This window comes from Bos indicus, chromosome 22, assembly GCF_029378745.1.
Source record: "Bos indicus isolate NIAB-ARS_2022 breed Sahiwal x Tharparkar chromosome 22, NIAB-ARS_B.indTharparkar_mat_pri_1.0, whole genome shotgun sequence".
In the NCBI taxonomy this organism is placed as follows: Eukaryota; Metazoa; Chordata; class Mammalia; order Artiodactyla; family Bovidae; genus Bos; species Bos indicus.
This window is the reverse complement of record NC_091781.1, coordinates 12,160,043-12,186,134: the sequence shown is the minus strand read 5'-3', so window position 1 is coordinate 12,186,134 and position 26,092 is coordinate 12,160,043. Positions and strand designations below refer to the sequence as shown.

At 42.2% G+C, this 26,092-nt stretch overlaps 1 protein-coding gene across 1 annotated transcript in view; it reads left to right on the top strand.

The window, feature by feature from the left end:
- SCN11A (sodium voltage-gated channel alpha subunit 11) overlaps positions 1–26,092 on the top strand; it is an 89,604-nt gene that overhangs the window by 33,641 nt on the left and 29,871 nt on the right. Inside the window, exons 12-20 of the mRNA XM_019985154.2 lie at positions 1,659–1,788; positions 2,794–3,032; positions 7,215–7,397; positions 10,171–10,539; positions 13,172–13,594; positions 15,879–15,998; positions 16,711–16,825; positions 19,358–19,512; positions 25,319–25,492. Coding sequence (XP_019840713.2) covers positions 1,659–1,788; positions 2,794–3,032; positions 7,215–7,397; positions 10,171–10,539; positions 13,172–13,594; positions 15,879–15,998; positions 16,711–16,825; positions 19,358–19,512; positions 25,319–25,492 — 1,908 coding nt within the window. The remainder of the gene's footprint in view (positions 1–1,658; positions 1,789–2,793; positions 3,033–7,214; positions 7,398–10,170; positions 10,540–13,171; positions 13,595–15,878; positions 15,999–16,710; positions 16,826–19,357; positions 19,513–25,318; positions 25,493–26,092) is intronic.

The window sequence follows — 26,092 nt, the reverse complement described above, 5'->3', positions numbered from 1 at the left end:
AATCAACCCTGAATATTCATTAGAAGGACTGATGCTGGAGCTCCAGTACTTTGGCCACCTGATGCAAAGCACCAACTTATTGGGAAAGACCCTGATGCTGGGAAAGATTGAGGGAAGGAGGAGAAGAGGGTGACAGAGGATGAGATAGTTGGATAACATCACTGACTTAATGGACATGCTTTAAGTAAACTCTGGGAGATAGTGAAGGGCAGGGAAGCCTGGTGTACTACAGTCCATGGGGTTGCAAAGAGTGGGACATGACTAGGGACTGAGCAACAACATGGGGCATTCAAGCCAGGCTATTGTTAAGGCAGTGGGATATGCAGAAAACAAGCTATGAGAGGATGTGATATAGAAAAAAAAAAAATCTTATTTAAGGTGGGGGATGTTTTGAACATGTTTTAATCCTGGAGAAGAGAAATCAGAAGAGAGGAAGATGTAGGAGATACAGGCCAGGGAATAATGGCTAGAGCCTCCTTCCTGAGGTAGTGGAAAGATGAAGGAGGCAGAAAGTGGGTGTGCATATCTGAGCCTGAAATGGGGAAAGGGAGTTCAGGGGCCTTTGAAGTAGATGGACGGACTTGCCCCACTGCTATGAGCAGTTCCCTGGTGGAGTGACAGGGTAAGATCCCATGGTTTAGACTAGGCTTCTTTGCTGTCACTTCACAGCATAGTCAAGAAATTGCATGTATTTTTTAATATTTTGGAAGTTTTTCCTCATTCTTAACCTAAAATGTCTTTTCCCTTTAACTCTTAATAGAATAAGAAATGGCTATTGCAAGACTACAGGCTGCCTTTAGAACAGCTTTTCACTAGTTCCCTATAAGGCCATGGTTGGTCAGAACTTTTGGGGGAATAAGTAATTAAAAATACCTGAGTTTTCTGGATAGCTGAAGGTTTATGAGGTTATGTCTTTTAATTTCTAGATACTTTAGAATTTTAGATAAGGTGAAAATCAATAAACTCTTAGACACAGCCTGAAAGAGTACCTGAAGTTTACTACTCTAAGGATTTTGTGATATTTATATGACTGTCCTTCTTAGTTACAAAATTTTTTTGTTTTGTTTTGGGGTTTTTCATTGTCTGTTTTTGGTATTTTTGCCACATGGCATGTGGGATCTTGGTTTCCCAGCAGGGACCGAACTCATGCCCCTTGCATTAGAAGCGCAGAGTCTTAACCCCCGGAACACTAGGAAAGTCTGAGTTACTGTCTGTTTCAAAATCTATTTAGACAGCCACTCGAGGCATTTCACTGTCTGGCCTCAATTCACCTTTCTGAATTTATCCCCCACTTCTGCCCCTTGCAAACATTGTTTCTAAATTACACTTTTTATTGCTTTCATACCCCAAACCATTGTGTATTGGTTTTTGTAAATTTGTTTTTTGCTTTTTGTTGACAATGAATAAAACACAGAGAAATAAATGTTTCTGTAGATATGACTCTAGACTCTAGAAATGTGTATACATAAAAATATGAATGTTCAACCCATATTCCTCTTATGTATTAAATGTGAATTAAGAAAATTGAACCTTTGGCGTGCAATGAAGTTGAAGTGAGTTGAGCATCTTCACTGCATGTGGCATTGAAACAAAGTTTGTGAAGTTTTGAGGAGAGGCCGCCCCTTCCCTCAGAAGGTCCATCATGCCTTCTCTTACAGCCACACCTCCTTGAGCAAACCAAACGACTGTCCCAGAATCTGTCGGTGGACCACTGTGATGAGCACGGAGACTCCTTCCAAAGGCAGAGAGCGCTGAGTGCTGTCAGCATCCTTACCATTACCATGCAGGGTAAGTTGTGCCTCCCAGGCCAAGGGGGAGCCTAAGTTCAATGATGTCCTTCCCTTCTCCCTCTCTCCAGCTCCCTAGAAGCCCTCTGCAACCCACCATGGGTACTTCTGCACAGTGACTCCCAGTGCTTCTTTGGAGCATGTGAGCAACATGGCTTTTAAGAAGCAGGCCTTCCCCGTGGGCCCACCCTGAGCTGCCTCTTGGGTAATGGTGGGACCAAGAGCACCAAGAAGACTTCCTGTTCAGGCCACACAGTCACAGGAGGTTTCAGTGACAATGATAGTCAGCCAAAGGAGAGAAAACATAGAAGTTTCCAGGAGGTGACAGTTGTCATTGAAGTTAGAATAGGAATCTGTCATGAACAATAGAAGAAGACCTGTGCATACAGGCTGGTACCATCTGAGGGACCTGATAACCACAGGTAACCGGGGACCAAACTGAGGGGTTGGTGTTCAAGGGCAGGACTCAGGTGCTAGCAAGAATGGGGTTAAACGGGTTCTTAGCACTTCTGAGTCCCCTCATGAAGCCCTAACATTGTGTGGAAATCAGGGTGCCTTTTCTGACCTGAAATTAACTGATTGCATGCCTTTTGTTTCATGCTTATAGATGGCCCTGCCTGAATATCTCCCTTTCCCCTGGGCCCTGGAAGCTTCCTGTGCTCTGGTATAGCCATCACCTTGGTCCGCCTTGGGTGAACGTAACTTGGGCTTATGTCTGTCTCTCTCATAGGTTCATAGCCAGTCAGTGTTGACTTCCCCATCTGTATCTCTGACAGTGCAGCCCTGTTCCTAGGTGCTCAGTGTACATATAAAGACTTGTACTTGACTATGCCACATGAAAGCTCAGTGTGGGAAACCTTGTTAGCCACACAGCAGTACTCTTCTTGACTGATCATGTTGTAGCACAGAAGATGCCAGGGAAGAGGGAAGAAGGACACACGGGCAAAGAGCAGCCAGACTGGCGCATAGCCAACTCCTCAAGTGCTTTTTCATTCTTCTTCTCCAGAACAAGAAAAATCACAGGAGCCTTGCCTCCCATGTGGGGAAAATCTGGCATCCAGATACCTCGTGTGGGACTGTAGCCCCTGGTGGCTAGACATTAAGAAGGTCCTGAGAACCGTGATGACTGATCCCTTTACTGAACTGGCCATCACCATCTGCATCATAATCAACACTGTCTTCTTGGCCATGGAGCATTACAAAATGGACCAGAATTTTGAGAATATATTGTACACAGGGAACTTGGTAATTTTTAAAAATACGGAACGTATTTCAAACTTTGAATTATGACTCTTGCAAGTCTAGCTATTTTGTGCATGGTCTAACCTAACATGGGTCTTTGGTCCTCTTAGGTGGAGTAGAGGGAAAAAATGACTGTTAGAATTGTATTTTTACCCATTTCAGTAACTTTCAATGGGCCCCTGTTCACTCTCTAGTGTGGTATGTCTAGTATGGTTCACGCTCTAGTTAAGGTATGTCTTTAGTCATCTAATGGATGACTAAAGATTCATTCACTGGTAAGACAGAAGCAAGTAGACATCTTCTTTTTTCTGTTTTGGCTGTGCTGAGTCTTCGTTGCTTTGCTCTTCAGCTTTCTCTAGTTGTAGTGAGTGGGGGCTCCTCTTTGTTGCAGTGCCTAGGCTTCTCGATGTGGTGAGAAGTGGGGGCTGCCCTTGCTGCTGAGCACAGGCTCTGGGCACGTGGGCTCAGTAGTTGTGGCTCATGAGCTTAGTTGCTCCGTGGCATGTGGAATCTTCCTGGACCAGGGATCGAACTTGTGGCCCCCACATTGGCAGGCAAATTCTTATCCACTGTGCAACCACAGAAGTCTGCAAGTAGACATCTTAAAAGGTCAACTATTTTGGATAATCAAGAAAATACTAACCATATCCAAGGACCCATGGTAATGAGTACCATGGTACCTAGTCATGTTAATGACATCATTTGTCACAAAATAATGTCACTGCCATTGCTAAGTGTTATTTTCCCTGTAAGGGTGAGTCAGGGCCTGGAAGCTTTAGGAGATTTACTTTCCCAGGAGTGGGTTGCGAGGTAGAGAGTGAGTGGGGGTAGGGTTCCAGATGAGTCTGCTTCAGTAGTCTCAGTTAAATTGGAAAAACTAAGATAGGGGAACAGACTTTTCAAGAACTGTTCACTTTAATTCATAATTCCTGCAGAAGGCCCAAGGGTAAATTAGTTTCCCAAGTATCAGAAATGGTAAGTACTCAGTGAATGTTCTACCCTAATTTGCTAATGAGTTAATTAGCTAAAAACCTTATCATAATGTCAAGTCTTTTCTTCTTAAAGTTTCATGTTATTTTTATAATTTAAAAAGCAATACATGTTTTTTAATTTTAAAAACAAGGGAAATACAAAGAAGAAACTAATTTCTTATGGTCTTACTAGCGAAGATGATCATTTTTAGCATCAGAATATTTCCAAATATGTATGTATGTGGATGTTTAAAATTTTTTTTACATTGACAAGAACCCAAAGTACCTATTGAATCAGGAGTTGGTCCACAGAGCTGCCTCTGTGCATCAAGTTTAGGATGGTGTAGAACTGTAGATGGGTGCCTGTCACCTTAGGTTCCACATCCCATGAAGAGGAGCAGGGAACTGCAGTATAAGACCAGGGTGGGTCTCCTTATAGATAGTCTGTATTTAGGTTCTTTTTCCCATACTGCCTTTAGGGAGAAGTGCCCTTTGGGTATGCATATGTTGGATTAGATTCCATGTTGCACAATGAACCTGACACACAGGTTACCTTCTAACAGGCTGGGTCTTCTGGGATCCAGGCCAGGGTGTTTGGTTCTCTCCTGTTGAGGTGTCCCAGAATGGCCTGACAAGGTTGTTTCACTTGGAGGGAGAATGTTATGTGACCTCAGGGCCACAATACCTAGCCCAACAGAGTCAGAAGGACCCATCTTTCAGTACCTCCTGGTAGATAGAGTTATTGGATAAGTTCCAGAGAGTACTCAAAAAGTCTCTGACAGGGTTGTCTCCATAGACAGGGCTTCCCAATTGCAAAGGTGGTCTGTCCATCACTTCCCCTGTTGATCCAACTATCGGAAATAACCAAAGCCCACCTCTCATATTTCCACTGACCAGGCATCCCAGGTACTGATGTGAAGTTGCATTTTGCAGTTGGAAGGTGGCTAATTAAGTGACATTCTTCTCCAGAGGCCAAAGGCACAGATACATTGTTGGTGTCTGAAAACACAGGCAGCAGCTGGACCTTGGGTCCTGGAAATTGAAGAGAAACATGCAAAGCTGATTATATAGACTGTGCATCCATTCCATGCACCCCATTCGCTACACATGCAAAAAAGGGAGCAGCCACCTCATCTGTTGTGCCCCCATGATGGTGATGATGGGAGGTCTTGGAGCCCTGGGCTTGAAGGAACACATCCAGACTTCCTTCCTCTGATGGGTGGAGCCGGATTAAGCTGGCCTGTGGAGTTCTGTGGACTACACTCAGAAATAGGCTCTCTAGGCTTCAGAATTGCTTGAATCAAGGGGAGTCCATTGAGCTCCCAAGAAGTCATAAGTAGCAATTGAATTGGATTGCAAAACTGATGGTTCCCCAGGCATCTAGTGATGCTGTCAGGCTAAGACACCTGAAGCCTGAAAGAGACAGGAGGAGGAAGAGTGCGTCAAAAGGGGAAGGAGAATCCTGCACAACTAACTGGAACACACAACACTGCATGCTTTTAGGCACTGGTTGTGGCATTTTGGGGATAGACAGCAATGTTGGGGGCTTCCCTGATGGCTCAGCGGTAAAGAATTCGCCTGCAGTGCAGTAGCCACAGGAGACGCGGGTTCGATCCCTGGGTCAGGAAGATCCCCTGGAGGAGGGCGTGGCAACCGACTCCAGTATCCTTGCCTGGAGAATCCCGTGCACAGAGAAATCTGGTGGGCTAAAGTTCATAGGGTCGCAAAGAGTCGGACAAGACTGAAAAGTGTTGGATAAGACTGAAGAGACTTAGTACACACATGCACACAGGCAGCAGTATTTAAAGGGAAAATATAGATATAAGCTTTGATTTTTCTTTGCCACTCTTGATTTCTTTTTATTTGCCTATCTGGGGTTTAACTTTGCCCATCCTTTTATTTTAACTTGTGTCATTTTATTTTAGGGTTATATTTTATAAATAGTCATTTCATTATTTATAAAAATAGACCACCTGTTACTTTTAATAAAGAGATTTAATCATTTATAGGTTGTTGCTGTTGTTTCCAGAATTAAAGAGGAGAGTCTTATAATGAACAACATTTAAAAAGATTTTAACCCTTTTTATGTGAAAGTCACTCAGTCGTGTCTGGCTCTTTGCAACTGTATAGTACATGGAATTCTGGCCAGAATACTGGAGTAGGTAGCCTTTCCCTTCTCCAGGGGATCTTCCCAACCTAGGGATCGAACCCAGGTCTTCCATATTGCAGGTGGATTCTTTACCATCTGAGCCACAATAGAAGCCCAACCCTCTTTTATTAAAAACAAAAAACCCTTTTTATATTACTGTATTATTTTCATACTATGGTTTTCCGCATTTCTGCTTAATTTCTGTGTGTGTTTAGGATAGAGAATGTGCTATTTGCTATGAAGAAATGCTTTGCCTTATTTTCTGCAAAGATATAGGAGATAGATTTTGAATATGGCTACTGTGCAACATTTTGCAAGTTTCTTAAGCCTGTATTTATCTAATTGTTAAAGGCAAAGAATTATTTTTCTCATGGAAAAGACATAGTTTAGTGCTTTTTAAACTCTTGCCCTTCCTTTTAATTCTTTAATATTTTGTTCTGGAATGATGTGCCCTGCATTCTGAGGGAGTTTTTAAGATTATATTCTGATTCACTAATCTTCCTTTCAACCATAACCAACTCAGGGATTATCCTCTATATCAGGTTGCTCAAAGATATTTTTTCTGTGTCTGGGCACTTAAAAAATTTTTTTTTTCTGACCAAAGTATTGAGGTTGAGTGTTTAGATAAACTGCTTTTGTATTTTGGCTTATGAATGATATTTATCTTTACTTTTCAGAACTGTTGTGAACTCCCCTCACTTTGGAGTTGTTAGTATCTTAAAGAGAATTCAGAGGAGGAATTGCTTGACACTTCCTATTACTCTGCCATCTACCAAGAAGCCAATTTTGCTTTATTTTTTTTTAACAGAATGGAAAATAATATTTATTCTCCATCCTGATGCCTGTTAGCTTGGTGATACTGGAGTGGAGGCTGGGGTGGGGTGGGGTCATGGGGAGAGAGGAAAAGGTAAAGTGAAGTCCATCCTACAGTGGTAAATGTTTCTTCTTCATGGACTGCAGGGCATATTGTATCAAGTATGAGAATACAGTTTATTTCTTTGTAACCTCTGTAATTCCCTTGGACATACCTTCTTTTTCTCTCTTTGTTTTTCTGCCTCACTGTAGGTTTTCACTGGCATTTTCATGGCTGAAATGTGCCTAAAAATCATTGCGCTGGATCCCTACCACTACTTTCGTCGAGGATGGAACATTTTTGACAGCGTTGTTGCTCTTCTGAGTTTGGCAGATGTGATATTAAACCATATAGTTTCAGGAAAAAGTTGGATATCATTTCGTTCCTTAAGAGTGGTAAGGCACTTACTTTCTTATTTTACTGAATAACTTATCTGCCAGGATTGAAGAGTCTTCAGTGAGTTCAATAGCTAGTTTCCGATTAAAGCTTACCATCTTACCTTGATCTGAGGACAAAAATTACACTCCTCCTGCCACCCAGGTCTATAATACACTCGTGAGTCCCAGGTGGTCTTCTCTCTGTTGAAGCCCTACTCTCCTCCCTCCCCTGCCACAAGATGACCCTTCAGGCAACCAGACGCAAAATCATGTCTTCTGGTGTCAGGACTGTGCTCCCTGCTGTGTGTGCAACCCCTCCAACCATCTTCCCCACCCCCCAACTCTAAGCCAGGCACCCTCACAGCTGGGCTTACCAAGGGGGATGTACTGCAGAGCCCAGGACGGGGGCAGGCGCTGCCAGTGGGTGTTGTCCCACAGGGTCCCTCCTCACTGTTCCCAGTAGCACAGTCCTTTTCTGCAGGCTTTGCCCTTCACCCACAAACCACTGGAGGCACCCCAGTAGCCTTTGCCGAGTACCTGATATGTACAGGGGAAGACTGAAAGGTGGGGGAAGCACTGCCTTCAAGGAGTCTGTGGTCTAGGGAAAATATAAGACGTGGCCCGGAAATGGCCATGCGGCAGACCCCGTAAGAGGTATGGGCAGAAATCACAAAGAAATCACATCTGGGAAGGGAATCAGGAAACCACAAAAGGTTACCTCTTATCCTCTTTCAAAGATTTACTTTTTTGGAGGGGACATGGATACGATTTTTTTTCTTTTTAAAAACTTTTTGTTTCATATTGAAGTATAGCTGATTAACAATACTGTGATATTTTCAGGTGAACTGTGAAGGGACTCAACCATACATATACATATATCCATTCTTCCCCAAACTCACCTCCCATCCTGGCTGCCATATAACATTGAAAAGAGTACCATGTGCTATACAGCAGGTCCTTGTTGGTTATCCATTTTAAATATACCAGTGTGCACATGTCCATCCCAAACTCCCCAACTATCTCTCTCCCCCACCCCCCATCCTTCTCCCCGGCAACCATAAGTTCGTTCTCTAAGTCTGTGAGTCTCTTTCTGTTTTTCAAGTAAGTTCATTTATATAATTTCTTTTTGGATTCCACATATAAGAGGTATCATACAATATTTCTCCTTCTATGTGGATAGGATTTCTAAACATGTGGAATAAGACATTTGATTCAGTTACTTAAGCATATATTTTATAGTTGGCATATATTAGAAAATCACACTGCTTAAAATCAGGCATTATTAGGCTGCTCCCTAAAGTTTTATTGGTGCTTGGGTGAGCAAAATTACATTTGCTTTACTAATGGTTAGGCTTATTATAGCCATGCTCTGAGGCAAGGAGTTCTATGAGTTTGTCTGTGGACAAGAATAGAACCACATTTTCTCCCTGAGATGCCCCCAGTTCCCCTTATGTAGACAGCAGTGGTCCCTCTCTTGTGATAGAAGTCTAACTGACCTGCAGTATCTACCTGCCCCTCCACAAATACTGGGTTGGCCGAAAAGTTTGTTCAGGTTTTTCTTTAACATCTTATGAAAAACCCAAGTGAACTTTTGGGCCAACTCCAAAGTTGACACTTAACAGGATTGTACTTTGGAGTGAAACCATTGGTTTACATTAAAAGTTAATATAAGAAATAATCTGTGAAACTAGTTACTGTGCTTTTTTCTGTTGTTGCCTCCTACAAGTTTCCACGGAGAGAATTTTTCTCTGGAAAAAGAGAACGTGTCTTGAGTAGTCCTCCTAGGCGCAATACATCAATTTGTGAGCTCAATTATATAATGAAGGAGTTAACAAACTTTGTCTGTAAAAAGCAGATGGTACATTTTTTCAGTCTTACAGGCCATATGGTCACTGTAGAAACCTCTCAGTTTGCCATCAAGCACAAAACTAGCTGTAGACATTAGAGTACACATGCGCATGGCTGTGTTCCAATAAAACTTTATTTACAGACATGAAAATTGGAACTTTATACAATTTAAATGTGCAATGAAATATTTAAAAAATTATTTCCAACCATTTAAAGATATAAAAAACTTTCTCACCTGTCAGGCCATGTGAAAGCAGGTAATGGGATGGATCTGGCCCTGGGCGCAGAGTTTTTGACTCTTAGTATAGATAGTGAAGGACAGGGAAGCCTGGCATTCTGCAGTCCGTGGGGTCACAAAATGTTGGACATGACTTAGCGACTGAACAACATCATATTGGGGGCTTCCCCAGTGGTGCTGCAGTAAATAACCCGCCTGCAATGCAGGAGATGCAGATTTGATCCCTGGGTCAGGAAGATCCCCTGGAGAAGGAAATGGCAACACACTCCAGTATTCTTGTCTGGGAAATCCCATAGATAGGGGAGCCTGGTGGGCTACAGTCCATGAAGATCACAGAATAGTCAGACATGACTTAGTGACAGCAACAACCAATATTATACAGGGTTCCAATATATTCATTTTGTTTAATTAATGTGTATGCTCAGTTCTACCATTATGATCCCAAAGTCTTTATCACTTAAAAAAATTAGACCAAATGTTTCATTTTTAAAACAAAAAATAGATATGGGTGAATATCAGATTGGGGCATGGAGTTGCTGACCATGTTTAGGATGGATTTGGCTTTGAAAAAATTTTTGAAAGTTATAAATGCTATGGTTTGGGAACAAGTCATTTGAATTATAGCTGAGCAGGTGGAATTTGTCCTAACTGGCTTTTCTTCCATTTTTGTTTATTGTCTTTTTTTTATTATTATTATTTTTATAGCTGAGGGTCTTCAAGTTAGCCAAATCCTGGCCAACTTTAAGCACACTGATTAAGATCATTGGCCATTCTGTTGGAGCCCTTGGAAACCTGACTGTGGTCTTGGCCATTGTGGTCTTTATTTTCTCAGTAGTTGGCATGCAGCTTTTCGGCTCTAAATTCAATAACAGAAAGAATAATTTAAAGTCCTGTGACCCTGAAGTCCTGTGTTTACGGCGCTGGCACATGGGGGATTTCTACCACTCCTTTTTGGTGGTGTTCCGCATCCTCTGTGGCGAATGGATTGAAAACATGTGGGAATGCATGCAAGAAGCTAACCCAACGCTGTGCGTTATTGTGTTTCTGTCGATCATGGTGATTGGAAAACTTGTGGTGAGTGTCTCAGTTTTGTTGTTGTTGTTTTAAATGCATGGGCTAAACAAATGCATTAGCTTCTTTTCCAACACTTTACTAGTGAAAATTGTTATTTAAATATAGTATTATAAATTTAATGTTATATGATATTCAAAAATCTGCATTTGAATTTGATTTGAAGACAGTATGGTAAGCATGAAAGAAAACCTGTCATGTAGTACTTTAAAGATGCCCCAATGTCTATCCTACTCCAAGTGATTATTCAAATCGCCACTGATTGGCTGAGGTAGGGATATTTTACTTAATTTGGTCCATAGATGTAAAGAATACATCATGCAAAATGCCATGCTGGATAAGGCACAAGCTGGAATCGAGATTGTGGGGAGAAATATCAATAACCTCGGATAAGCAGATGATACCACCCTTATGGCAGAAAGTGAAGAGGAATTAAAGAGCCTCTTGATGAAGGTGAAAGAAGAGAGTGAAAAAGCTGGCTTAAAGCTCAACATTCAGAAAACTAAGATCATGGCATCCGGTCCCATCACTTCATGACAAATAGATGGGGAAAACCGTGGAAACAGTGACTGTTATCATTTTCTTGGCCTCCATAATCACTATGGATGGTGACTGCAACCATGAAATTAGAAGACACTTGCCCCTTGGAAGAAAAGCAATGACAAACCTAGACAGTATATTAAAAAGCAGAGACCTTACTTTGCCTACAAGGCTCTATAGTCAAAGCTATGGTTTTTCCAGTAGTCATGTATGGATGCGAGAGTTGGACCATAAAGAAGGCTGAGCGCTGAAGAGTTGGTGCTTTCAAACTGTGGTGTTGGAGAAAACTCTTGAGAGTCCCTTGGACTGCAAACAGATCAACCCAGTCAATCCTAAAGGTAATCAACCCTGAATATTCATTGGAAGGACTGATGCTGAAGCTCCAATACTTTGGCGACCCGATAGGAAGAGCCGACTCATTGGAAAAGACCTGATGCTGGGAAAGATGGAAGGCAGAAGGATAATGGGACAGCGGAGGACAAGATGGTTGGATGGCATCACCAACTCAATGGGCATGAGTTTGAGCAAGCTCTGGGAGGTGGTGAAGGACAGGGAAGCCTGGCGTGCTGCAGTCCATGGGGTTGCAAAGAGTCAGACATGACTGAGCAACTGAACAATGACAACAAAGATGTAAAGAAATGTCCACAGAGTAAGGTTTCTTGCTGTTTAAAAGAAGGAGGAGGAGAGGAAAGGAAAAGGAGGAGAGAAGGAAGGAGGAATGATGAAAAAAGTGGTCCTTTTTCTTCCTCCAGCCCTTTTATGACTGTGACTCTTGGTAGAACCAAAAACATCATGCAGCCATGAGAAGTACCAAAGCAAGACAAAGTCAGCACTAAGGAAGGTAGACTGAAGGTGCAACAAACCTATTGTCAGGGCATAATTGGTCCCGTCTTCTAGTTTCAAACATCTTGTCATGTGGCATTTTCTTATTATGTAAGCTTGCCCTGTATCTGTTACTTACAGCTGGAAACATGGTACTCTATGGAGAAATTAATTAAGTGTACACCATTGAGGGTGTGACGAGACAGGAGACAGTCAAGGATACCTGAGCATAAGATCTCAGAATTGAGACTATCATGCAAATATAATTAATGATCCTCATACAAATATAATTAACTGTCCTCAGTATCTAATAAATGGTGTTAGTAGACAGCAGGAGATACGCAAGATCAAGGGAGTGGGAAGGGAGTGCTAAGAAAGACATTGTGGGAGACACGGTACTTGAAAAAGGCACTTCAGAGGCAAAGTGAAAGTGAAGTTGCTCAGTCATGTCTGACTCTTTGCAACCCCATGGACTGTAGCCTACCAGACTTCTCCATCCATGGGATTTTCCAGGCAAGGGTACTGGAGTGGGTTGCTATTTCTTTCTCCAGGGGATCTTCCCAACCCAGGAATCAAACCCAGGTTTCCTGCATTGTAGGCAGACCCTTTACCCTCTGAGCCACCAGGGAAGCCAAAGAGGACTTAGCAAGTAGAGGGTAACTTGAGCAAAGATTCAGACTTGGGAATTCTCATTGTGAAGCTGAGGAAGTGTGACTGGACCCATTAACACCCACAAAACTCTTCCCCCAGAAAGCTGTATATTTTTGAACTGGTGAGAGCCACAAACAAAAGAGGTAAAAAACCTGCACGAGTGTACCATCTCTCAAATTGTGCAGATAGGAGAGGACCTTGTAGCACAGCGGTTCTAGACATAAGACTCATATCCATGTGGGCAATTCCAGCAAAAGTCCAACCTCATGATTCTGGCTGATCCCCAAGGAATATCCACTTTTGATTTTGCCACATGGTTATGCCTTTCACCTTACCCTGGCCAGGCTCTACAATACACACTGCTTATACACAGACAGACTGCATCTGGCTGTTTGCACCCTTTAACTTCAGTTTTCTTTGGTCTTATCTTGATGTCTCTATTACTTCCTCAATCTTCTCTCCTTTTCTTTATTTTATAGATGAACTTTCTTGGGAGACAGAAGGACGTAGAACTTTCATTTGATTTTGTTTCTAGTCTTGGGGAAAAGTTGTTGTGGAACCCTACTGTGTTGTTTCCTTTGCTAAATTTTCCCTATGTCCCTCTCCCTTTGCCCCTTCCTAGGTACTCAACCTCTTCATTGCCTTGCTACTCAATTCCTTCAGCAATGAGGAGAGAAATGGACACTTGGAGGGAAAAGTCAAGAAAACCAAAATCCAGATAGCCCTGGATCGGTTCTGCCGGGCTTTTTGTTTTGTAATACATACTCTTGAGCATTTTTTCAGGAAGCATTGCAGGAAGCGACATTTATCAAAGCAAAAAGAGGTGACAGAAGACCCTGGTGGAAAGATCAAAGATATCATTCCCCTGGTCACAGGGATGAGAAAGGGCCCAGAGATCTGGGAGGAGTTTGGCGTACTAACTTCTGTACCAATGGCCTTGTATGATCGGACTTGGTTGGCCCCACTTGCAGAGGAAGAAGATGATGCTGAACCCCCTGGTGAAGATAAGGCACAGGCTGTCACACAACCTGAGGCTGGAAAACAGGTACGCAGGTTCATACATAGACTCACAGATCGTTTAAAGCTGGAGCTGCCATGGGGTACTGGTTGCCTGCCCTGTCCTGAGCACTATGCAGAGATGATAAAGGTATACAGTGTGGTGGCTGCACCTCTGGGGCTGGTTCTAATCATGGTCTGCACATGTGGCACAGGTGGGACATACCAGAGGAGTTCAGAGTGGGCTGGGGCAATGAGGGAATCCAATGCCTTTGGTTGGGCACCAAAAGAAATATAGAGTTGGAACTGACTGAAAGGTGAGAAAAGGAGTGTGGAAGGTGAAGTGAATATAGCATAAAAAGAGATTTTGTTTCTTATGAATTGCCTGCCACCCTGGGGAGGATGTCTTAGCCACTACCCGGGATACTCGGAGGGGCAGTAGTCTCTCATCTCTCAGCCTCCCTCTTCCTGCATGGAATCTCTGCCCTGCGGACTAGCTGGAGTAAGGGAGATCAAGGCCCCAGTATTGTCAAGCTTTTGAACTTGGAATAGAGTCTCTGTTCTATGAGTAGTAACTAAAATGAAAAAAGAAATCCAACTTCTTGACCACATTCACCAGAAATTTAGCCTCTTCAACTCAGATTTGGAGGAGATGAGAAAAGCTGTGACCTGCACATTCTAATGAGATACATGTCTCTTCATTGGGAGCTGAGGGCAGAGGGAGCCCCATCTTCTTGGTCACATCTCCCTTCCCACCCCCATCAAACTGAGCTGGGGGTGGGAAGTGAGAGAACAGGTCATGGCTAAAGTGCCATAGACTCCTGCTGTTATTACTGAATAGCACAGATTTTTTTTAAAAAGTAAATATTTCTTCATTTGCTGTATGCCCTTAGGACAGTTTAAGAAACCTTAAATATATTTTTACAAATATTTCCCACCATTTATGTTAATTTTACTGTGAAACATTCTGCTGAACTCCTTATTCTACCATCTAAGAAGCAACACTCTGAATATCTTTTTTATAAATGTATTAATTTTAATGACATTTTTAGATTACTATACTAGTTTTATTCTTTTTCCTCAAGGAAATTAACCTCCCTGTAGTTAATTTTTGAGGACTACTGATTTTATGTTTGTCTCATCATACACTTTGGAATATAAATTTGGAAGTTCATCTTTGTGGGAGGGTCTGTCACCCTCCCTGCAGTCTAAGTTCTGTGGTATCTTTAATAGACCCTTCTAAGGGATCCATTCAGAACTAAGTCTTATCTTGGCAGCTGACTCTTCTCTAATAGTGATACTAGGCATTTTGCAGATCCAGTCGCTAAGCCAGTGGCTCCCTTTGCCCAGATCTTATTTCTGAGGCTGTACTTCCTCCTGCCTCCCTAGGTATGCAGCTTTGTATAATTGTAACCCCAAGCATTGGCCACAACTCTTTTAACTTTCTCTCTTACGTATAAGAACTTCAACCCAGCCCAGAGTTTCAAGCTTTGGGTATAACTCTGGTTTCCTTTTTCACACAGGACACTTTTATTCATCATTACTTGCTGCATGCTTTAAATTGTTATTACTTTATTTTTGTTCTGTGTCTGGTCCATAGATAATGTGTATCTGTTTTTTGTGTATATGTGTTCAATGGGGAGCAGCATTCTTAAATTATGCCCATACAATGTCAGATTCACAAGAACCTTCACATATATTTTAGGACGAAACCTTTCTTAAGATGTGACTTTGCATATCCTTGGATTTAGCTGCAGGTCATCAGACAAAATTCATTTTTTATTTTTATATTATAATATATTTTCATATTTTCTGTATGTGTTTCGGTTGCCTATATTGCCAGCTCAATCCTCTGTACCTAAAAGAATACAAAATTATTTTCCAAATTATTCTTTTAATAGTTTTATTCGTGTATTTTTACATTGGAATATCAAGTGATTATCATTTTTAATTTTTACTGTATTATGGCATCGTAGTATTTTTTCAGGGATAACTAATTATACCAGTACCATTTATTAAACAATTTATTATTTAGCCATTGAATTGAAAGGATACAGTAAGATTCACTTCTTAATTATTTGCTGAATTTTGTATCAAATCATGTTGTTTTGATTACATTACTTATGAGTAAGTTTCATTATATGTTTCCTATAATAGTTTTTCCAGAATTATTTTATGTTGAGTTTTTTCAGGAACAGTTTTTAAAAGTAAAGAGAAAAAGTTAAATAATGTCAAAATTTTCATGATGAACAGAAAACCAAATAGAATTCAAACTTGTTTCATCCCAAGTGAGATGTCCAGGAGGAATATTAATTCTACTCTTGGTTTCTCAGTGTCAGGCCAGCGAAGTCCATCAGAAGAGCAAGGATCTCACTAGTCCAGGAATTCAGAGTGTGGAAATTGATCTATTCTCTGGAGATGATCCTCCTATGTCAATACAGAATCTTCGGAAGGTAATTTTCCCAGGGTGTTCCCAGAAGAAACATAGCTCATCCACTTACCTTGTTCAAAATAGCCACTATGGAAAAATATCTAGATTAGTACAGAGCAAACTGTCAAACTTACATTATTAAGCAAAGATCTAGCCCAGGGTTTCTCAGCCTCTCCAGTATGACATTTGAGCCCAGAAAATAATTCTTTGTTATGGTGGACTGTTCTGGGTATTGTAGGGTGTTTAGCAGTACCCCGCCTCTACCCACGAGATGTCCATAGAATCCCCCCGCCATTGCAAAAATAAAAAATATCTTTAGACATTGCCAAAGTGTCTCCTGGAAAGTAAAATCAACACAACCACTGTTCTAAGCCTATTATTCTGGGACTTGAGGTAGCTGACAATTTCATTGTCAGTAAAGTGGCCTTCTCCTCATCACCTGGCTTCTGTGTGTGGTTTGACAGCAGATCAGAGGTAAGATGTGGAGGGAGGAAAAGGTTAAGACACTGTGTCATGTGCTTCATCCAAGGGAGAGGAATTAGAGAATTCTGTCTTGGAGTCAGGGCTGGTCAGAGCATTTAGGACAGAACCTAACAAGAGGGATACTTTCTAGACAAACCTCATACCTACCTAGTTCCATGCATTAAAAGTCCTAAAATAAGATATTAGGTATTAACCATGGTGACAGAGAGTGTTGGAAAATGATTCCCCCTTTCCTTTGTTCTGATGTGTAGAAGTCTGATGCTGCGAGTGTGCTCTCAGAATGTAGCACCATTGGTCCACAGGATCCCTTTATGCGGGTACTTGAAATGATTCCCAAAAAGGAACCAGAGAGGTGTTTGCCCGAAGGTAAGTGGCAATATTCCTACATTCAGTTCATAGAATATTTGGATGGGATTCTGTTATTTGAAGCTCTATAGTTTGATAGATCCTTTCTTTCTAATTCTACTGGAGACAAAAGTGAAGAGAGTCTCCCCTGGCTTCTGGAGACCATTTCAGGAAATTCTTGATTCAGGTGAGGTCAATTCATACAGCCCAACTTATAGAGTAGAAACTTGGCACAACTTTTCTAGAAAGCTCACCGAGCCAGTATTCCTACCACTTGGTAGAGTTCCCAATACATCAATTGTCAGGATATCCTTGAGGTCATAGATCAAGAGAACTTGACCATAAATCTGGGGTTGGCTAGAGCTGTGGCCAGGCCCTCAACTCATCTCTCAAGACTTTTTTCTGGGAGAAGGCATCCAAGATGGTGGTGTGGGAAGACCCCGAGCTCACCCCCACCCGTGGAAATACCAAATATACACTTACTTGTAGAGCAGTTTCCCCTGAAAAAGACTCGAGGACTGATGGAACAGCTACTGCATATAGATAGAACATACAGATCAGGTAGGACAGATGGAGACTTGGTATCCATGGGAACTGCACCCTCAACTTAGTGACCTATAGGAGGAAGGGATATTGTTGTGGGGCCAGAGCACAGACCCACCCACCTTGGGATCAGCAAGAAAACAGCAGTTTAAAGGGCATCTAGACTATACCAGAAAGAGATCCATGTACCAACCCTAGTGTGTTAGTCAGGTCTTCGCTGGTGGCTCAGACAGTAAAGAATCTGCCTGCAAAGCAGGAGACCCAGGTTTGATCCCTGGGTCAGGAAGATACCCTAGAGGAGGAAATGGCAACCTACTCCCATTTTCTTGCCTGGGAAATCTCATGAACAGAGGAAAGAAATCCATGTTCTAACCCTAGAGCTTCTGCCAAATGCACAGAGAAGTGCTGGATCCCTTTGTGGGGTCAGAGGCAGCAGAGAGCACCTTTGTTTGCCTCACCCCCAGAACTCTCCCCAGCCCTCATTCACTCCAGCTCTAGCTACCCCACCAAGGTAGCCTTGGACTTAGCACTCCCCAAGGCCTGACTCCAGCCCAAGCCCACTCTAACCTCAGCTGCTCCGCCTAGGTGGCCTCAGATACCTAAGTGCTCCCCAGGAGTTGCCCCTGGCAAGCTTCAGCCCCAGTAACCCCACTGAAGATACCAGGTGCAAGCTGTTTACACGGGAACACTCCACATAAGTCCATTCCTTGAATACCAAGATAGGTAGCCATTTCATCTAGTTCATAGAAACAAAAACTAGAATTCAAACAAAATATGCGTATGGAGGAATATATTCCAAATGAAAGAACAAAACCCTAAAGAAAAACAAAACCCAGGAAAAATCCTAAAGAAACAGAGTTAAGTAATTTACCTGGTAAAGAATTTACTTTACCTGGTAAAGAATTCAAAGAGATGATCATAAGAGTTTTCACCAAACTAGGGAGGAAAATGGAGAACTTCATTTTAGTAAAAATTTCAACAAAGACTTAGAAAATGTGGGCAAGAATTCAATAACATGATAATAATGCAGTCCACATTATAATTAAAATGTCAAAAATTTGAATATATTGTGCCAGTCCTTCTGCTTTGTGAAGTTTCTGCTGAAAAATCATCTAATAGACTTATGAAGTTTCTCTTGCATGTAACTAGTTCTTCCCTTACTGCTTTTAAGATTCTCTATCTTTAGTTTTTTTATGATTTTTTTTTTTGACCATGCCTTGCAGCATGTGGGATCTTATTTCCTTGACCAGGGATCAAACTCATGCCCTCTTCATTGATTACATGGAGTCTTAACCACTGGACCACTGGGGAATTCCCTATCTTTCATTTTTGACATTTTAATTATAATGTGTCTTGGCATGGATCTCTTTGGGTTCATCTTGTTTGAAAATCTCTGTGCTCCCATCTCAGGCCTTAGGTGTCTGTGTCCTTCCCCAGGTTAGGGAAGTTTTCAGTCATTATTTCTTCAAATAAGTTTTTTGTCCCTTTTCTCTCTTTTCTCCTTCTGAGGCCCCTATGTTGCTAATGTTAGTATACTTGATGTTGTCTCAGGGATCCCTTAAGCTCTTCACATTTAAAAAAATCCTTTTTGCTATCCTGATTGGGTAATTTCCACTACCCTGTCTTCCAGATCACTAATTTCATTCTTCTTCATCCTCTAAACGGTTTCATCTCAATTATTGTATTCTTCATCTCAGTGTTATATTCTTTTTCATCTCAGTTATTATTTTCTTCAGTTCTTATTGGTTCTTTTTAATACTTTCTATAGTTCTCTATCTTTGTTGAAGTTCTCACTGAGTCTGAATTGGCATATGATGACCTCTATTCTGCTCTGTTGACCAAATGTTGTCACATGGCTGAACCCAGATTCAAAGTGTTGGAAAAAGACTCCAACTCTTTAGTTGGAGGACTTGCAAAGTTACATGGTGTGTACAAGGAGGGTGAAGAGTTGGGCTATTAATGCACGTGTATTATAGACACTCGTGATAGTGATTCTCTACTTCCTTGCAGGCCTGAATTGCTGCTCTCTATGCCATACTGTGGACAAGAGAAAGTCCTCCTGGATCACTTGGTGGAGCCTGCGAAAAATCTGCTACCAAATAGTGAAACACAGCTGGTTTGAGAGCTTTATTATCTTTGTGATTCTGCTGAGCAGTGGGGCACTGGTAAATTGTCATGGTCTTGTGGGGACATTGCGGGGCAAGGCAGCTGGGTGGCTTCATTCCGACTTGGCCCTTCAAGGAGCTGTGAATGTGGGGGAACTAGGAAGAATTGGGATTTCTGTTGGTGTATCCTCTTAGGGGACAGGATTTTGCCATGATGTTCTGAAGAAATGCTGCAACTGGGAAATCCCCAAGGCGAAGAGGCTTTACCTGTGGGAAGCATGACCCACGTCAGCGCTTTATTTTTATGTGTTTATTTATTTATTTGTCTTTTGGCCATACCACACACCATGTGGGAACTTAGTTCTCTGAACAGGAATGAAACTTGTGCCCCCTGCCACTGAAGCACGGAATCTTAACCACTGGACCACCAGGGAAGTCCCCAGATTGGAACTCTAAAGTGGCTATTGGAGTCTTGACCTTAACTCCAAGTCTGTCCATCATTCCTGGAGGATTTCTAGACATTTTCAGCATATCCTACATGTTTCCTCCTCTAGATGGCAATGCTCCTATTCTCTTTTTTTCCTGATGGCCCTTGTGTTGCTTTCAAAAAGATAAAAAGTTTAGGAGAAGTCTACAGGGGCTAGAATAGGATATAAGTTGCCTTGGTATTTTTCACTACTCATGATCCTTTGAGAGGAGGGAAAAGAGATACTGTTTTATGTGTATGACAGATCCTTCCAAATTGAAGTATGTTGTGAGTTCTGATGAGCTTTGGAAATAACTGAATCAATCAACCTCCCTAGCCATATGGTCATGAACTCCTTTCTGCTCTCTCTCCTCACCTTGTCCTTCTTTCCTCCTCTGCACACATACCCTCACCTTGAGCAACAGTATTTTCTCTCTTATCACCTACATGTTTCTCTCTCTCCCTCCCATTATGTCTTGTGTTTCCTCTTAAAATGGCCATAATGTAAAACTAAATTCTCTTAGTATTTGTCATCCCAGGTGACTGGAGTACTGAGTTCCCCTCATTGATTTAGAGTCACAGAACATTTCACAGTAAATTACTAGGAGGGACAAGGACCTGTCTTGCTCCTACACCCCTACTTTCCTGGTTAGTGCTTTACACCTGTATAATCTCCAGATGAGAGGAGATGAGCATGCACTGGAGTCCACCAGAGCCTGTGATCAACAGACAGCCCATTTGCCTGCTTTGCTCTTCTTCAAACTCTTTGCAACCCTGTGGACTATGGCCTGCCAGGCTCCTCTCTCCGTGGGATTTCCCAGGCAAGAATGCTGGAGTGGGTTGCCATTTCCTTCTCCAGAAGGTTCTTCTTCCCAACCCAGGGTTCAAACCCATGTCTCCTGCATTGGAAGCTGTATTCTTTACCACTGAGCCACCAGGGAAGCCCATTTACCTCCTTACTGCTACGTAAATTATTCCTGAAACAAAAAAGCAAATTTCTCTAAAACAGTCCCAGAGAATTGCCTTGATTAATTTTTTATCACTCGTCCTGTAGGCGTCCCTGTAATCTTCCAGTGATTAGATTTCATTAGCTATCTATACTTCCAAGTGACAAGGTTCTTGCTCTTATTCCACAAATAATCGCTGTTATCTGTCACACCCTGTGCTATTTAGTGGAAAAGCAATGTTGTTGTCACAAGGTCACACAGACACCTGTGTGAGAAAACTTACAATCAGAGAAGCAGCAGAGGGCACACAGATCTCCTAGTTCTCATCTGCCTTAAGATGAGGCAAGAGTAGGCTGGGCAGAGTGAGACTGAACACACAATGCAGAGGCTTCCAGGAGACAGACACAGGCCTTGTTTCACTGCACGTATTTATAGAGAAATGGAGACAAGAAACATCTAGTCCCTCGCCACTGTATTTGGTATATGGACCAGCAGCCTCATATCACCTGGCAGCTTATTAAGAATTCAGAGTCTTGGGCCCACCCCAGACCTGCTGAATCAGACGCTAGGTGGTTTAAGGCTCATTAGAGTTTGTGAAGCTCTGATTTGGGCAACTACATAGAAATGGGAGCATCCTGGATTAGGCCTAGTTACATTATGGGAGCTTCCAATGCTCAGTTCTGATATCAGCCTGCTCTTCCTTTGAGCAAACTCAGACCTGCTGAGCCAGCTTGTTGCTAAGCTTCCAAAATGAAATGGGAAATGAGCTTTCAACACCATTCAGATTTGTCTCTCCTAAAGAGGCAGTCAGCAAAAACAAGACCGGGAGCTGACTGTGGTTCAGACCATGATCTCCTGATTGCCAAATTCAGACTTAAATTGAAGAAAGTAGGGAAAACCACTAGAACATTCATGTATGACCTAAATCATATCCCTTACAATTATACAATGTAAGTGACAAATAGATTCAAGGGATTAGATCTGATAGACAGAGTATCTGAAGAACTATGGATGGAGGTTCACGACATTGTACGGGAGGCAGTGATCAAGACCATCCCCAAGAAAAAGAAATGCAAAAAGGCAAAATGATTGTCTGAGGAGGCCTTACAAATGGCTAAGAAAAGGAGGGAAGCGAAAGGCAAAGGAGAAGAGAAAAGATATGCCCATTTGAGTGCAGCGTTCCAAAGAATAGCAAGGAGAGATAAGGAAACCTTCCTCAGTGGTCAATGTAAAGAAATAGAGGAAAACAATAGAATGGGAAGACTAGAGATAGAAGACTAGAGATCTCTTCAAGAAAATTAGGGATACCAAAGGAACATTTTGTGCAAAGATGGACACAGTAAAGGACAAAAATGGTATGGACCTAACAGAATCAGAAGATAGTAAGAGGTGGCAAGAATACACAGGAGAACTATACAAAAAAGATTTTCATGACACAGATAACCACGATGGTGTGATCACTCACCTAGAGCCAGACATACTGGAATGTGAAGTCAAATGGGCCTTAGAAAGCATCACTATGAGCAAAGCTAGTGGAGGTGATGGTATTCCAGTTGAGCTATTTCAAATCCTAAAAGATGATACTGTTCAAGTTCTCTGCCCAATATGCCAGCAAATTTGGAAAACTCAGCAGTGGCCACAGGACTGGAAAAGGTCAGTTTTCATTCCAATCCCAAAGAAAGGCAATGCCAAAGAATGTTCAAGCTAGTGCACAATTGCACTCTTCTCACACGCTACGAAAGTAATGCTCAATATTCTCCAAGCCAGGCTTCAACAGTCTGTGAACTGTGAACTTCCAGATATTCAAGCTGGATTTTAGAAAAGGGAGAGGGACCAGAGATCAAATTGCCAACATCCGTTGGATCATCAAAAAAGCAAGAGAATACCAGAAAAACATCTACTTCTGCTTTATTGACTACGCCAATAAATCTTTGTGTAGATCACAGCAAACTGTGGACAATACATAAAGAGATTGGGATACCAGATCACCTGACCTGCCTCCTGAGAAATCTGTATGCAGGTCAAGAAGCAACAGTTAGAACTGGACATGAAACAACAGACTGGTTCCAAATCAGGAAAGGAGTACATCAAGGCTGTGTATTGTCACCCTGCTTATTTAACTTATATGCAGAGTACATCATGAGACATGCTGGGCTGGATGAGCAAAAGCTGGAATCAAGATTGCTGGGAGAAATATCAATAACCTCAGATATGCAGATGACACCACTCTTATTGCAGAAAGCGAAGAAGAACTAAAGAGCCTCCTGATGAAAGTGAAAGAGGAGAGTGAAAAAGCTGGCTTAAACTCAGCATTCAAAAGTGCAGATCATGGCATCTGGTCCCATCACTTCATGGCAAATAGATGGGGAAACAATGGAATCAGTGAGAGACTTTATTTTGGGGGGCTCCAAAATCACTGCAGATGGTGACTGCAGTCATGAAATTAAAAGATGCTTACTCCTTGGAAGAAAAGCTATGACCAACCTAGACAGCATATTAAAAAGCAGGGACATTACTTTGTCAACCAAAGTCTGTCTAGTCAAAGCTGTGGTTTTTCCAGTAGTCATGTATGGATGTGAGAGTTTAACTATGAAGAAAGCTGAGTGACGAAGAATTGATGCTTTTAAACTGTGGTGTTAGAGAAGACTCTTGAGAGTCCCTTGGACTGTAAAGAGATCAAACCAGTCAATCCTAAAGGAAATCAGTCCTGAACATTCATTGGAAGGACTGTTGCTGAAGCTGAAATTTCAATACTTTGGCCACCTGATGCGAAGAATGGACTCATTGGAAAAGACCCTGATATGGGAAAGATTGAAGGTGGGAAGAGAAGGGGATGACAGAGGATGAGATGGTTGGATGGCATCACTGACTCGATGAACATGAGTTTGGGCAAGCCCTGGGACTTGGCGATGGACAGGGAAGCCTGGTATGCTGCAGTCCCAAAGAGTGACTGGTGTACTGGTGTCACAAAGAGTCAGGCAGGACTGAGCGACTGAACTGAAAGAGGCAAACAGGCAACCCCTGACCTTCAAGAGCTTGGAGGCTTGTAGGCAAGACAGATGGAGTCCAGACAGCTATAACTAGGGCCATAGTGATACACTCAGAGAAGCAATGTGCCATGTGGATGGCACCTAACCCATTCCTGTGGAAGAAGGACAGTTTCCTACAGAAGATATCAGCTAAGCTGATATCTTAAAGGCTGACCAGGAGCCGGTGGGGGAGAGGAGGAGATGAAGGGCCTTCTTCAGTCAAAAGCCCACTTGGGGGTTGAAAGTGAGACTGTTTTATTCTCTATTCTTTTTCTCTAGGGTTGCGGGACTGTGAGATTACCTTAATTCCTAACAGCATTGCTGATTTCTTTCTTGCCTTCCCAAGTGACTTGGCAGGGTTAGTGCCTCTTCTCTCCTTTCTTTCATCCTCAGTAACACTGTAAAGGCCAAAAGGACAGCTTATAGCCTAGCAATACAGACCCTGAAGAATCACACACACACATACTTTGGGTTAAGGAAATGTTTGAATGTAGTGTGAAAAAGGGTCTCTCCAAAAGCTTAGATGTCTAATTTTCGTAGTCCCACTTAATGAATGTTTGGGCCTTCCCAGGTGGTGCTAGTGGTAAAGAACTTGCCTGCCAGTGCAGGTAGACATAAGAGACTCGGGTTCGATCCCTGGGTTGGCAAGATCCCCTGGAGAAGGAAATGGCAACCCACTCCAGTAGTATTGCCTGGGGAATCTCATGGACAGAGGAGCCTGGTGGGATATGGTCCACAGAACCTAACATTAGGGTTAGGATTAGGGTTAGGGTTAGGCAGAGAGTCGGACATGACTGAAGCGACTTAGCAACATTTGAAGTAATTTACATTGGGAGCTCTAGCCCAGTGCTTCCCAAACTTTTGCACATCATGGTTCATGTACAAAAATGATCACATCTGTAGGGAACACTGGGATAAGTGGATAATGCTGTTTGTGGTGGGGTTGGCGAGCCTCAGGGTTGGCAGGATCCAGAGTATGAACTAAGGTTTTCAGACTTGATGTTATAAGCAATGAACAGCCACTGAATAGAGCCACCCAGGTAACTAGGAGGATGAAAGAAATGGTGAATGCCACTGGGAGGTTCTGGGAAAGTTGGCAAGATATTGTTGGCAAGAGTTGAAAGGATTAGGAAGACCAGGAGATAGTGTGATGATCCATTAGGAAGATTTTTTTTTTTTTTTTTTTAACATTCCAGGGCCCATTGATGAGACTCTGGGAAAATATAGTGGCAACGGAAATCTAGAAATAGGATTTTCCTTCTTTTGTTTTACTTACTCAAGGAATTGTTTCTACTGGAAAAGTTCAGCCTTAAGCAAAATCTCATCACCAAGAGAGATCCTAGTTTATTCAAATAAGGAAGAACAATAAAAAGTAAAGTCAGCAGAGAGTTCAACCTGACCTATGCTGTGCTTTATCATTTCAGGTATTTGAAGATATTAACCTTGATAAACAACCCAAAATCCAAGAATTACTTAAATGTACTGACACTATTTTCACATACATTTTTATCTTGGAGATGGGTCTGAAATGGGTGGCCTTTGGATTTAGGAAATATTTCACAAGTGTCTGGTGCTGGCTCGACTTCGTCATTGTGATTGTAAGTTTACCATCTCTGTATAATGTGCAGGTGGGATGGAGGGGGGCTGGGTTGTGGTGGAGGAGGGGATCACATGGAAGTTGCTTTTCCCGTGTGCCTCATACGAGTGCCTCTCCAGAATATTTTTCTTCACATTTATCTATCAGCAGTCCAGCCTTTCCTTGGTCCCATTCCTCATATGCTGCATTTCATATGCTCACCATCTCAACCCTTTCTCATTGTACTCATTTCTCATGGTACTCATTCACTTCTCTCCATAAGCACCGCTTATGTCTGATGTACATCTAGAATAACTTTGCACATTCTCTACTTTTCCTTCTCCTTCCAACTTTTAATTTCTTTTCAAGACTTCTCAAAGCAGGTTAGCAGCCAGCAGATTAGGCTGGTCTCCCATCTTGATTGTCAAGCAACAAGGATTATTCACATACATTATTTTTTCCTATTTAATCTGAACAGCAGTGTTCCAAGTTAGGCAGACCTATGTGTTGTCTACCACATTCCAGACAAGGAAACCTGAAGCTCAGAGGCTTAGCAGCTTGTTTCAGATGAGATTGGAATTCACACCTTGGTCTGTAAGATGCCCAAGGCCAATAGCAGTAA